Raw genomic sequence first — 13472 nt, 5'->3', positions numbered from 1 at the left:
GCCATGTGGGGGACACAGCAAACGTGGAAGAAGGGGCTCTGGTCAGAGGAGACCAAAATGGAACTTTGTGGCTTAAAAGCAAGACGCTATGTGTGATGGAAAACTAACACTGCACATCACCCTGAACACACCATCTCCACCGTGAAATGTGGTGGCAACTTCATGTTGTGGAGATGCTTTTCTTCAGCAGAGGCAGGGAAGCTGGTCAGAGTTGATGGGAAGATGGATGAAGCCAAATACAGGGCAATCTTAGAAGAAAACCTGTTAGAGTCTGCAAAAGACTTGAGACTGGACTGGGCCTTCCAGCAAGACAATGACCCGGAACATCCAGCCAGAGCTACAGTGGAATGGTTTAGATCAAAGCATCTTCATGTGTTAGAATGGCCCAGTCACAGTCCAGACCTAAATCCAATGGAGAATCTGTGGCAAGACTTGAAAATTGCTGTTCACAGACGCCCTCCATCCAATGTGACAGAGCTTGAGCGATTCTGCAAAGAAGAATGGGCAGAAATGTCCCTCTCTAGACATACAAAGAGACATCCCAAAAAGACTTGCAGCTGGAATTGCAGCGAAAGGGGGTCCTACAAAGTATTGACTCCGGGGGGCTGAATACAAATGCTGCCACACTTTTCACAGATTTTTTGTAAAAAATGTTGAAAACCATTTCTCATTTTCCTTCCACTTCACAATTATGTGCAACTTTGTGTTGGTCTGTCACAGGGGTCTCCAAACTTTTTAAACAAAAGGCCAATTTACTGTCCTTCAGGTTTTAGGGGGGCCAGACAGTAAACACCGGGAATAGAAATTGTCCTGGCATCAGAGGGAGTAAACAATGCATCTTTGGTATTAGGGGGAGGAATAACACCCCATCATTGGTACCAGTGGGAGTAAAAGTGCCCCATTGTTGGTGTCAGTGGGAGGAATAGTGCCCCCTTATTGGTGTCAGTGGGAGGGATATTGCTGTATTGTTGGTGTCAGTGGGAGGAATAGTGCTCCATGATTGGTGTCAATGGGAGGAATAGAGCCCCATCATTGGTATCAGTGGGAGGAATAGCGCCCCATTGCTGGTGTCAATGGGAGGAATAGTGCACTAATATTTGTTTCAGTGGGAGGAATAGTGCCCCGTCATTGGTATCAGTGGGAGGAATAGTGCCCCATCATTGGTGTCAGTGGGAGGAATAGTGCCCCATCATTGGTATCAGTGGGAGGAATAGTGCCCCATCATTGGTGTCAGTGGGAGGAATAGTGCCTCATCATTGGTATCAGTGGGAGGAATAGTGCCTCATCATTGGTGTCAGTGGGAGGAATAGTGCCTCATCATTGGTATCAGTGGGAGAAATAGTGCCCCATCATTGGTATCAGTGGGAGGAATAGAGCCTCATCATTGGTAACAGTGGGAGGCATAGTGCCCAATCATTGGTATCAGTGGGAGGAATAGTGCCCCATCATTGGTATCAGTGGGAGGAATAGCGCCCCATCATTGGTGTCAGTGGGGGGAATAGTGTCCCATCATTGGCGTCAGTGGGAGGAATAGCGCCCCATCATTGGCGTCAGTGGGAGGAATAGTGCACCATCATTGGCGTCAGTGGGAGGAATAGTGCCCCATCGTTGGCGTCAGTGGGAGGAATAGTGCCCCATCGTTGGCGTCAGTGGGAGGAATAGTGCCCCATCGTTGGCATCAGTGGGAGGAATAGTGCCCCATCGTTGGCGTCAGTGGGAGGAATAGTGCCCCATCATTGGTATCAGTGGGAGGAATAGTGTCCCATCATTGGTATCAGTGGGAGGAATAGTGTCCCATCATTGGTATCAGTGGGAGGAATAGTGCCCCATCATTGGTATCAGTGGGAGGAATAGTGTCCCATCATTGGTATCAGTGGGAGGAATAGCGCCCCATCATTGGTATCAGTGGGAGGAATAGTGCCCCATCATTGGTATCAGTGGAGGAATAGTGCCCCATTGTTGGCGTCAGTGGGAGGAATAGTGCCCCATCGTTGGCGTCAGTGGGAGGAAAAGTGCCCCATCGTTGGCGTCAGTGGGAGGAATAGTGCTCTATTGTTGGTGTCAGTGGAAGGAATAATGCTCTGTAATTGGTATCAATGGGAGGAATAGAGCCTCATCTATGGTATCAATGAGAGGAATAATGGCCAGTTGTTGATGCCCCATTGTTGGTATCAATGAATAGTGTCTTGTATCAGTGGGAGGAAAAGTGCCCTAGGGGTCAGATAAAAGCAAGCAGAGGGCCACATTCAGCCCCCGGGCCGCAGTTTGGAGACCACTGGTCTATCACATCAAATCCCAATAAAATACATTTATGTTTTTGGTTGTAACATGACAAAATGTTGAAAATTTCAAGGGGTATGAAGACTTTTTCAAGGCACTGTATACAACCTGGCATACAGAGTGCAGTGGTCAGGAAGATGTCTATATAGTCCAACCTACATAGTGTAGTGGTCAGAGGCATATATGTCACAGCTCTGCACACAAAGTCAGGAACATGTCACTATAAAGTCTGTGGTACAGAGTGCAGTGGTCAGGAGCAAATCATATACAGCCCAGCTTAACTAGTGCAATGGTCATGAGCTTCCCATATGCAGCTTAGTGCTCAGAGTGCAGTGGTCAGAAATATGTTATATACAGCCTAGGGTAAAGTGTGCAGTAGTCAGGAGAATGTTACACAGCCAGGATTACAGAGGGAAGGGGTCAGGACTATGTTATACATAGTTGACTCCCAATGAAGGCTTCTTGTTCCTCTTTTCCTGCAGGTGGGTTAACCCCTTCAGGACTAAAGTCCCTGTTATCAGGTTTTTGAGGTTCTTTCCCACCCAAATGTCTCTCTGGGCCTCAGAATTCAAGGTCTCAAATGAAGGCTTACCTATCCTAAGAGCACTGTAAGTCAGTCCTCCTTCTCCACCTGGATTATCAGGCATGGGTGAGAACCCCCGAATACTCAAAAATAGCATTCAAATCATCCCTCTTAAAAAGACCATAAGTAACAGGCAAATGTACAGTATCTCCTGTCCAGGACCCATCCCTGGGGTCCTGTACAAAAACTTAAAATACATAGTTAAGTTGTCACATCTCACAGAAATTGTAATACTGCAGCTGGAGTTTTGACGCAGCTGGAGTTTTGACTCAGCTGAGCACCTATGTCTTTCTCCCGTTTGCTAAACCCCCAAACATGCCAAATTCTTTCTGAACTTGGGTTAAGTCCAAACCTTAAGTTCTTTCTTTGTGATCAGTGTAGTGGTGTCCAAGGGTAGAAGGACCTTCTTATATCAGTGGTCAGTGTAGTGGACCCTTACTTTGGTGACCAATAGGAGAAGGACCTCCTTATTTCAATGATCTGTGTAGTGGTCCCTTACATTGGTGACCAATGGGAGAAGGACCTCCCTATGTCAATGGTTAGTGTAGTGGATCATTGCATTGGTGACCAAAGGGAGAAGGAACTCCTTATAAAATTGGTTAGTGTAGTGGTCCCTTACAATGGTGACCTAGGGTAGAAGGATCTCCTTATATCAGTGGTCAGTGTAGTGGTGCCTTACAATGGTGACCAATGGGAGAAGGATCCCCTCATATCAGTGGTCAGTGTAGTGGTCCCTTACAATAGTGACCAATGGGAGAAGGATCCCCTCATATCAGTGGTCAGTGTAGTGGTCCCTTACATTGGTGACCAATGGGAGAAGGATCCCCTTATATCAGTGGTCAGTGTAGTGGTCCCTTTCAATGGTGACCAATGGGAGAAGGATCCCCTCATATCAGTGGTCAGTGTAGTGTTCCCTTACATTGTTGACCAATGGGAGAAGGACCCCTTATATCAGTGGTCAGTGTAGTGTTCCCTTACATTGGTGACCAATGGGAGAAGGACCCCCTTATATCAGTGGTCAGTGTAGTGTTCCCTTACATTGGTGACCAATGGGAGAAGGACCCCTTATATCATTGGTCAGTGTAGTGTTCCCTTACATTGGTGACCAATGGGAGAAGGACTTCCTTATGTGAGTGTAGTGGTCCCTTACATTGGTGACCAAGGGTAGAAAGATTTCCTTTTATCAGTGGTCAGTGTAGTGGTCCCTTGCATTGGTGACCAATGGGAAAAGGAACCCCTTATATCAGTGTAGTGGCCCCTTACACTGGTGACCAAGAGTAGAAGGACTTCCTTATATCAAGGCTCAGTGATGTCTACTCCTACTTTGGCACCCAATGGGAGAAGGACATTCATACATTGTCAGTGGGAAGACTGCCCCCCTTACAGATCACTGATACCAGTTTTTACTGAGAAACGGGAATTGTTAATTGCTGAAGGAACCCCTAGAGACCTTTGCAGGAATCCTGGCTGAGAAAGGCTGGACTGGGCAGTCATATATTTCTATCCCCCTTGGTGGGAGTGGAGATGACCTCATCTACATATGTAGTTGCCAATGTTTTAAAAAAATACTTTTCAAGAACACCTTTTTTTTGCTTTGTGTTCAGTAAGCCATTGTAGGTACAGAATGCACTTCATTTAAAATGAGCATGGTTCCACAAGAAGCATTTTGTTAACCTATTGTACAATAATATTTTCAATCACTGTATACACAAGAAGAGTTATAATGTACCACCCTCCTAGATAGCTAGGGGGAGCTAGTTAATTATTTTTTAGATAGAGAGGCAGCCTGGGTGATAGTCAGAAGTGTCAAATTTGGGTCAGGGCTGAGAGGCTCTGCAGATCAGCTCTTTGATACCTCCTCCTCCTGATATAGAGACTTGGAGAAGTCTCTTGAACTCAGTGGGCAGGGGTGAGGAGGGGCTGATCTGCATGATTAAGGGATCTCAACCAATTCCCAGGCGGGAGGCTTGGCGTGGGGTTGGGACAGCCTTTAAGCATGGGTGAGCCAGCACAGGAGCAGGGAGAGTTTGAATGGAAAATGTGGGCACAGGAAGAGAGTGTAGAGTCTAAGAGGGGGCCCAATGGGAGGGACGTACCTCCAGGTGGGATCTGGTAAGGAGGAAAACTTCACCACACCGGCTCCCTGAGAGAGGACCACCTGTAGAGCCAGGAAAGGAGCCAGTCCAGCATAAGGACTTAAGGCAGCTACCAGCCTAAACAGCCCCCAGGAGAGGAACAGTGAGTAAAATAGAGAGTGATGAGGGGAACGGGGTGCTGAAGAGGAGGCAGGGAGTTGAAGAGGGGAAATAGGGAGTGATGAGGGGAACGGGGTGCTGAAGAGGAGGCGGGGAGTTGAAGAGGGGAAATAGGGAGTGATGAGGGCAACGGGGTGCTGAAGAGGAGGCGGGGAGTTGAAGAGGGGAAATAGGGAGTGATGAGGGCAACAGGGTGCTGAAGAGGAGGCGGGGAGTTGAAGAGGGGAAATAGGGAGTGATGAGGGGAACGGGGTGCTGAAGAGGAGGCGGGGAGTTGAAGAGGGGAAATAGGGAGTGATGAGGGCAACGGGGTGCTGAAGAGGAGGCGGGGAGTTGAAGGAGGTGAAGAGGGGAAATAGGGAGTGATGAGGGGAAGGGGGTGCTGAAGAGGGGGGTGGGGAGTTGAAGGAGGTGAAGGGGCGGTAATGAGGTATGAAGAAGATTTACAAAGCATTGTAGTTGTGGAGAGGGTAGGGTTGCCCCCTCATCCCTTGAAACCCAAACACATATGAATGACACAGGTTCTGTGGCTGATTAAGGTGGTAACTAAACTCACTTAGCGCCTTATCTGCGTTAAATTAGCCTCAAACCCATGTCATTCATATGTGTTTGGGTTTCAAGGGATGAGGTGGCAACCCTAGGAGAGGGGTAGAAGGAGGTAAAATGTGGGACCTGTGATTCTAGGTACAGAGCCCAGGACACTGACATCATGTAACAAAAAGCTAAAAAGAATTACTGTCCTGGCAAATCCAAGATGGCTGACAAATATTCATTTATAAGGACATACAGTCCATATAGCACAAGGCCGGGGTCACACTACCAGACGCTTCTCAGGGCTGCAGTTCCTCTGAGCACCACAAGGTGGGGATCTCATTTCTACCCAGACAGGAAGTCTATAGAATACAGACAGGAAGTGATGTCAGGTACAGACAGGAAGTCTCTATGGAAAAAAGGAAGTAATGTCAGGGACAGACAGGAAGTGATGTCATGTAGACAGGAAGTTCCGGGTGAGAGGTGAGGTGGGAGGAAAAGGAGAGGAGACGGTGGAAGTGGCAGCAGAGGAGGTAATAAGATGTTATTTCCTATTTACACCCAGTAACCCCCCATCATGTCCATCCTCTTCCTCCATAGTCACGTCCGTCCTCTTCCTCCATAGTCACGTCCCTCCTCTTCCTCCATAGTCACGTCCGTCCTCTTCCTCCATGGTCACGTCCGTCCTCTCCCTGCATGGTCACGTCCGTCCTCTCCCTCCATGGTCACGTCCGTCCTCTCCCTCCATGGTCACGTCCGTCCTCTCCCTCCATGGTCACGTTCGTCCTCTCCCTCCATGGTCACGTCCGTCCTCTCCCTCCATGGTCACGTTCGTCCTCTCCCTCCATGGTCACGTTCGTCCTCTTCCCCCATGGTCACGTCCGTCCTCTTCCCCCATGGTCACGCCCGTCCTCTTCCCCCATGGTCACGCCCGTCCTCTTCCCCCATGGTCACGCCCGTCCTCTTCCCCCATGGTCACGCCCGTCCTCTTCCCCCATGGTCACGCCCGTCCTCTTCCCCCATGGTCACGTCCGTCCTCTTCCTCCATGGTCATGCCCGTCCTCTTCCTCCATAGTCACTGTGACATCTTTTATCTCCAGAAGATGATGATACACACATATATAGTGTGGGAACCCAGATTAACCCCTTCAGGGGCACAACATTCCCCCACTTCCGGGGCCGGAACATTCTCCTCATTGTGGAGATGGGTCACCTTCTCACCCCATCAGTCTATACTAATGGATTATATGACTTTTTGGATTGGAATATGAATGTCTTTATTTTATAAGCCTCACACTCTGCATATGTGTGAATCCTGTGTCATATCTACTTCCCTTTTCACAGTGACAGAGCCTTGCACCATCACAGTATGATATACCACAGTTCTGTGTGATATAAACAAGTAAGGATTCTGGGAGGTCACATGACATCACTCTTATCTCTATTAATAAAACACAGACCTGACCGGAGAGGTGAGGAGGATTCTGGGAGGTCACATGACATCACTCTCATCTGTAGTAATAAAACACAGACCTGACCGGAGAGGTGAGGAGGATTCTGGGAGGTCACATGACATCACTCTTATCTCTATTAATAAAACACAGACCTGACCGGAGAGGTGAGGAGGATTCTGGGAGGTCACATGACATCACTCTTATATCTATTAATAAAACACAGACCTGACCGGAGAGGTGAGGAGGATTCTGGGAGGTCACATGACATCACTCTTATCTGTAGTAATAAAACAGACCTGACCGGAGAGGTGAGGAGGATTCTGGGAGGTTACATGACATCACTCTTTTCTCTATTAATAAAACACAGACCTGACCGGAGAGGTGAGGAGGATTCTGGGAGGTTACATGACATCACTCTTCTCTCTATTAATAAAACACAGACCTGACCGGAGAGGTGAGGAGGATTCTGGGAGGTCACATGACATCACTCTTATCTGTAGTAATAACACACAGACCTGACCGGAGAGGTGAGGAGGATTCTGGGAGGTCACATGACATCACTCTTATCTCTATAAATAAAACATAGACCTGACAGGAGAGGTGAGGAGGATTCTGGGAGGTCACATGACATCACTCTTATCTCTATAAATAAAACACAGACCTGAAAAGAGAGGTGAGGAGGATTCTGGGAATGTCATTTGATTTTACTGTTTGTGTTCAGTTATAGTGTTTTCCTCCTGTGAAACCTGGTGATGATATATCACCACATTGCCTCCATCTCAAGTATAATATTGATGTTAAGGAAGAGTATAAAGAGGAGGATGAGGAGTATGGAGTGATGGAGGAGATTTCAGAAGGACACAAGGATATGATGGAGCCACCTAATACCAGGAACCCACCAGAGAGATGTCCCCGTCCTCTGTATTCCCGGGATTCCACACAGGAAGGTCACACCATCCCTCACCATCATCAGGTAGATGAGGAACAATCACTGATAGTATCATTAGGATCTGTACATTATCTGCATTGTTATCATTGATGGCATTTTTACTATTTATTTAGTGTGTAAACCTGAGTGATATTAAAGTTGATATTAAAGAAGAGATGAAAGAGGAAGATGATAAGGATGGGGTGATGGAGGAGTCAGAATTTCTACGGGAACACAAAGATCTGTACCAGGACACCATGGTGAAGTCATCCTGCTACAAAAACCCACCAGAGAGATGTCCCCGTTCTCTGGATTCCACACAGGAAGGTCACACCATCCCTCACCATCATCAGGTAGATGGATCCAGTCATGGGAACCCACCAGAGAGATGTCCCCATCCTCTGTATTCCCGGGATTCCACACAGGAAGGTCACACCATCCCTCACCATCATCAGGTAGATGAGGAACAATCATTGGTAGCTGTGATTTATACACAGCATGTCTATTACAAATAATGTTTTATTTAAATCTTTCAGAATGGAAACCTTTGGGATAATAGTATTGTTAAGGAAGAGTATAAAGAGGAGGATGAGGAGTATGGAGTGATGGAGGAGATTTCAGAAGGACACAAGGATATGATGGAGCCACCTAATACCAGGAACCCACCAGAGAGATGTCCCCGTCCTCTGTATTCCCGGGATTCCACACAGGAAGGTCACACCATCCCTCACCATCATCAGGTAGAAGATTGAGAATCACTGATAGTTCTGATTTATACTCGGGTTGGTTGTTGCATTGAATGTTGTATTTTATTTTTCAGAGTGGAATCCTCGGGGATGATAATATTGATGTTAAAGAAGAGCATAAAAAGGAGGATGAGGAGTATGGAGTGATGGAGGAGTTTTCAAAAAGGCACAAGGAAGGTATGGAGCCACCTAATACCAGGAACCCACCAGAGAGATGTCCCCGTACTCTGTATTCCTGGGATTCCACACAGGAAGGTCACACCATCCCTCACCATTACAAGGTTGGTGGGACAGAGCATGGACTCATGGAGATGATGCGATGTGATGTCACAATAATAAAGCTTTTTTTTATATTTTATTTTTTCTATAATTTTCTTTGTTTAGTGGGAAGATCCGATAGATATAGAAGTTGATGTCAAGTCAGAAGAAGAAGAGGCGTATGTGAGGGATGATCAGCAGTCTATGGAGGAGGATGGAATAACGGGGACATTTATAGAGGAGGACACTCCTACAGAGATCAGCACAGGTGGGTCATGAACACTAAATCCATTCCTGCACCCATACTGCTCACTGATTGGTCCAGAGTAGGGCGGGGACTGGGTGATATCAGCCTGTAATCCCCTGGTCACTTTCCTGAGCTGTGTTCCCCGTCCTGTATTCCTGGATTTCTCTCGGATAATCTTCCTTCTCTGTGCTGCAGACACAATATCTATAGCTAGACTGGATTTATGGAGATTCTGGGGTCCAGCTGGCAACAACATTAGGCATTTCACAATTGGCATTGCTCGACCTAGGCACCTGGGGCATGTGCCTTGGCTTTTCCACCCCATGCTCGGGTCTAGCAAGATCTGACAGATCAATTTTCCCCGGGTTACTTACTGCGTCATTTGCTTGTAGACAAGTGCAGTCTCCACTGTAGGTGGCGCTTGTCCTGCAGCTGGAGGGGAGGTCAAGGGAAAGCTGGTTCCTCTATGCTTCCATCAGTTCTCTGGGGTGGCGTCAGGTTGGTTACACTGCATCCAGGTGACTCTGGCGGCCATCTGGAGTCACACAGAGTCTTTTTAAGTCCCTGCCCATGTTAGGCATTTTTAAAGCAGCTAGTGTAGCCTCATCCATTTTGCGGTAGCACTCCAGAATCTGTGAAAACGTCTAGGACAGAAGGATGTACACGGCTCTGCCAACATCTCTGCCTCAGATAAGCTGCTGAGAGGCCAGTTTGTGGTGGGGAATGTAGGCCGGCCCCATGACAAGAGCCCTACAGAAGCGAATAAAAGCGCTACCTACTCTCTCCTTCAATGACACCATAGTGGAGGCAGTAACATGGGAGCAGAAGGATGCAGAAGCAATGGTAGTGATGACCAAGAGACAGGAGCCCCTTCCACTGAGATAGGAAGCCCTGGCCCCATATCCCCTTTCGGCCATGCAGACTGCCCACAGGGAGCTCACCCAAAGCCTTGCCTCCAAGAAGAAGGTGTGATGTCCACCTTCAAACAAGAACTGGTGCACCTCTCCAAAGGTGAGAATCCGCTAAGGAGGGACCCGGATGAGGACCGGAAATGTTGGAGGTGTGGCTGATTCGGGCACCTAGCTAAGAATTGTCAAAAGCAACTGCAGGCTGCCATTACACTAGGAGCTCCTGAGGCTGAGGGAAGATCTCCAGGACCAGCAACACAAGCTCCAACCAGGCCAGAAGCCATGGTTGCTCCCAATCTAGTGGTCACTGCCTTGGTCAACGGTCAAGAGGTCCCCTGCTTGAAGGACAGGGGATCTGAAGTGATTATCATTAAATGTGAATTCTGCACACAAAGATTTGGGACTAGAGACCAACTAGGCCTCTCCTGGCTATCCCTCAAAATGGCCAATAGCCTGCCCATCCTGATGGAGGGATGTTAACCATTAGCCGCCCGGCTTATAGCCGTTTGGCGGCCACAAAAGTGCTGTAGACTTCCGGGGTATATGCCATTTGGCGTCCTCCTGCACATGCGCAGTTCGCGCGGTTGCAGAGCCGCGCAGCGGCGCGATCTGTCACCGGCCGTGTACCTCGGACACGGCCGATGACAGATCTGAGTACTGGCCCCCGTTGCCGGTACCATGTGACCTGCTGTGACCAATCACAGCAGGTCACATGACAGTTGTATACAATGGATGGCTTCATTCATGCCATCCATTGTATACTAGTGCCTAGCTGTGAATGGTCACAGCAGGTCACATGCACATGTCATGTGATTAGCTGTGGCCAAATCACAGCTAAGCACAAAAAAAAAAAACTGAATGAATCGATGTCATTCAGGTAAATGCTTGCTTATAGCAAAGTAATTCTTTGCTGTAAGCAAATTGTGTAAAAAAAAAAAAAAAATACTGATCACTTCCCCAAAGTAGTACAATGTTACTATGGTACACAATTTATGTATCTAGACTGGATTTGTGTAGATTTTGAGGTTCAGCTGGAAGAAAAGTGTTGCTTTTTTCCCATAGGGCATTGCTCAACCTAGACATCGGGGGTATGAGCCTTGAAACTCATGTCCAGGTCTAGCAAGATCTCTGACAGAACAATTCTGGGTTTCAGGGTTCCTTGCTCTGTTGTGTGCCGGGTGGAGGGATATGTCTGTATAGTCTCAGACCCAAGTCACTGAATGCAGTCTCAGGAGATGGGAGGCAGCGGTGTGGGACGTCTTAAATAAACATTTAGTGCCAGTTCACATATATGCTATTTGAACCGCATCCAATTCACATGCCACGTGAAATAACATTGCTTCCCATGGTGCCTGCTCACATATGTGCAGTGCACTGGCAATGCAGATTGAAAAAGAGTCCTGTCTGATTTCTGAGCAGTGCGGTCCGGTTCAGGTGTGGATTACAGGACATTGACTTCTATGGGAACAGTTTCTGAAACGCACATGTCATCAGGTGTGAACAAGATAAAATCCTGATCTGAACCTGATGTAAACCTGACCTGAACTGCTGATCGCCTACTGTGTCAATTAGCTGTGAATCCTAAGCTTCAATCCACACCACACATGTGTGAATCAGCACTTAAGCTCCACTGATTACTGAATGCCAATACTATGAGCTTTGACTATTACATTGTATAAATTATATTTCATATTATGCGGTCCTGACTACTGCCCTGTATACTCTCTGTTGTACATTACACAGTCCTGATACTATAATGTCCTACCTCCTGTATCCTATATAATATGTTGTATGTTCCATAGTCCTGACTTCTTCCCTCTACCCACTGCTATATATACACATAATATGGATTCTCTTTTCTTACACCCATTTCCTACCAGCTGGACATTTTATATCGGATGATGTGATTGGAGCACAGACTTTTACATGGTGATAATAATGTGATAACATCCTCCAACTTTGGACCCTTAAACAGAAAGTGATAATGAGGGAGGAGTCAATACCCCAATGATGGTGGTCTTCAGGATCAGTCCAGTCTTCATCTTGGTTGTTCTCCCCCCATCCTCACTCTCTGACCTCTGGTGGGGCTCAGCCCCGCTGTTCTTCATGACTAATTCATGGACTAAATAAGGAAGTGCAGTACTTCTTGTGTTGGGAAGATGGTGATGAGTGATAGAGGGGGTGGGGACCCTCGTCCTATAATCCTCTCATCACTGTCCCTCCTATAAAAGACAGTTCTGGTTGTTTCCTCACTCTCTAACTAAGGTCCATGAATAAAGAAATGACCTGGTAGGAGATCAGAGGAGCCATTTCCTAGTTCCCTTGAGGGTGGAATTGTAAGCTCCTCAGAGACCAAGCTGCCTGATGCGGGTGGAGTCCTGGTTTGGGAGAACCAATCAGCTCCTGTCTAGTAATCCTCTTTGTCTTTGTATTTTAGTCCATGGCCGGGAGATGAGGAAAACCTCCGAGGATTGTCTCACTTTGTCTCCAGACTGGAAAGTAGAAGATGAGGACATCACACAGTATAGTCCAGGAGAAAACCCGGCTCCCTCCAATGTCCATCCGGCACCACCCAGTGTAGATGGACCATCGGATTCCTCGTATCCTGAGGAACCTCAGACTGTGCGGGACCGGGCCGGCCTTCCAACAGAGAAGAGGTTTCCCTGTACTGAGTGCGGGAAGGGATTCCAATTTAAATCCAGTCTTAATGAGCATATAAGATCTCACACGGGGGAGAAACCATATTCCTGCCTGGAGTGCGGGAAATGTTTTTCAAAGAAGTGCAATCTTTCCACGCATCAGAGATATCACACGGGAGAAAAACCATATTCCTGTCCTGAGTGCGGGAAATGTTTTTCAGATAAGTCACATCTTTACACACATCAGAAATTTCACACAGGGGAGAAGCCGTATACCTGTCTGGAGTGTGGAAAAGGTTTCATACAAAAATCAGAACTTGTCTCACATCAGCGGTCCCACACAGGGGAAAAGCCGCATTCCTGTCCTGAGTGTGGAAAATGTTTTGTACTGAAATCAAACCTTGTCACGCATCAAAGATCTCACACGGGCGAGAAACCATTTTCCTGTCCTGAGTGCGGGAAATGTTTTTCAGAGAAGTCCTCTCTTTACACACATCAGAGATTGCACACGGGGGAGAAGCCGTATTCCTGTCCTGAGTGTGGAAAATGCTTTGTAAAAAATTCAAAACTTGTCAGACATCAGAAGTCTCATGCAAGGGAAAAAACATACTTTTGTTCTGAGTGCGGGAAATCTTTTTCACAG

At 47.3% G+C, this 13472-nt stretch overlaps 2 protein-coding genes across 3 annotated transcripts in view; both read left to right on the top strand.

Annotated features, from left to right (window-relative positions):
* The first annotated feature begins 6137 nt into the window (after window positions 1-6137).
* On the top strand, window positions 6138-12161 carry LOC149441089 (uncharacterized). Its single transcript, XM_089657766.1, has 7 exons — window positions 6138-6182; window positions 7825-8076; window positions 8166-8486; window positions 8568-8771; window positions 8852-9058; window positions 9162-9303; window positions 12071-12161. The coding sequence occupies exons 2-7, from the start codon at window positions 7942-7944 to the stop codon at window positions 12121-12123; spliced, it is 1062 nt and encodes a 353-aa protein (XP_089513892.1). The 5' UTR covers window positions 6138-6182; window positions 7825-7941; the 3' UTR covers window positions 12124-12161.
* A 470-nt stretch (window positions 12162-12631) lies between these two features.
* Window positions 12632-13472, top strand: part of LOC149441087 (uncharacterized) — an 84820-nt gene continuing 83979 nt past the window's right edge. For both annotated transcript variants that reach the window (XM_089657760.1, XM_089657762.1), the window contains exon 1: window positions 12632-13472. This exon is cut by the window's right edge. In XM_089657760.1, coding sequence (XP_089513886.1) covers window positions 12642-13472 — 831 coding nt within the window. In that variant the 5' untranslated portion in view covers window positions 12632-12641.

The sequence above is a fragment of the Staurois parvus genome, unplaced genomic scaffold (genome assembly GCF_062004578.1).
Source record: "Staurois parvus isolate SC_StPar_1 unplaced genomic scaffold, SC_StPar_1.0 ptg001026l, whole genome shotgun sequence".
NCBI lineage: Eukaryota > Metazoa > Chordata > Amphibia > Anura > Ranidae > Staurois > Staurois parvus.
Note: the sequence above shows the minus strand (reverse complement) of the source record. Positions and strands in the feature narration are given on the sequence as shown.

What these genes read in the sequence shown, in the direction of transcription:
- LOC149441089 (XM_089657766.1), top strand. Translation starts at nt 7,942, where the DNA reads ATGGAGGAGATTTCAGAAGGACACAAGGATATGATGGAGCCACCTAAT. An exon ending in CCATCCCTCACCATCATCAG is followed by an intron (nt 8,077 to 8,165) that starts GTAGATGAGGAA and finishes CTATTTATTTAG; the next exon opens with TGTGTAAACCTGAGTGATAT. An exon ending in TCCTACAGAGATCAGCACAG is followed by an intron (nt 9,304 to 12,070) that starts GTGGGTCATGAA and finishes ATTTCCTACCAG; the next exon opens with CTGGACATTTTATATCGGAT.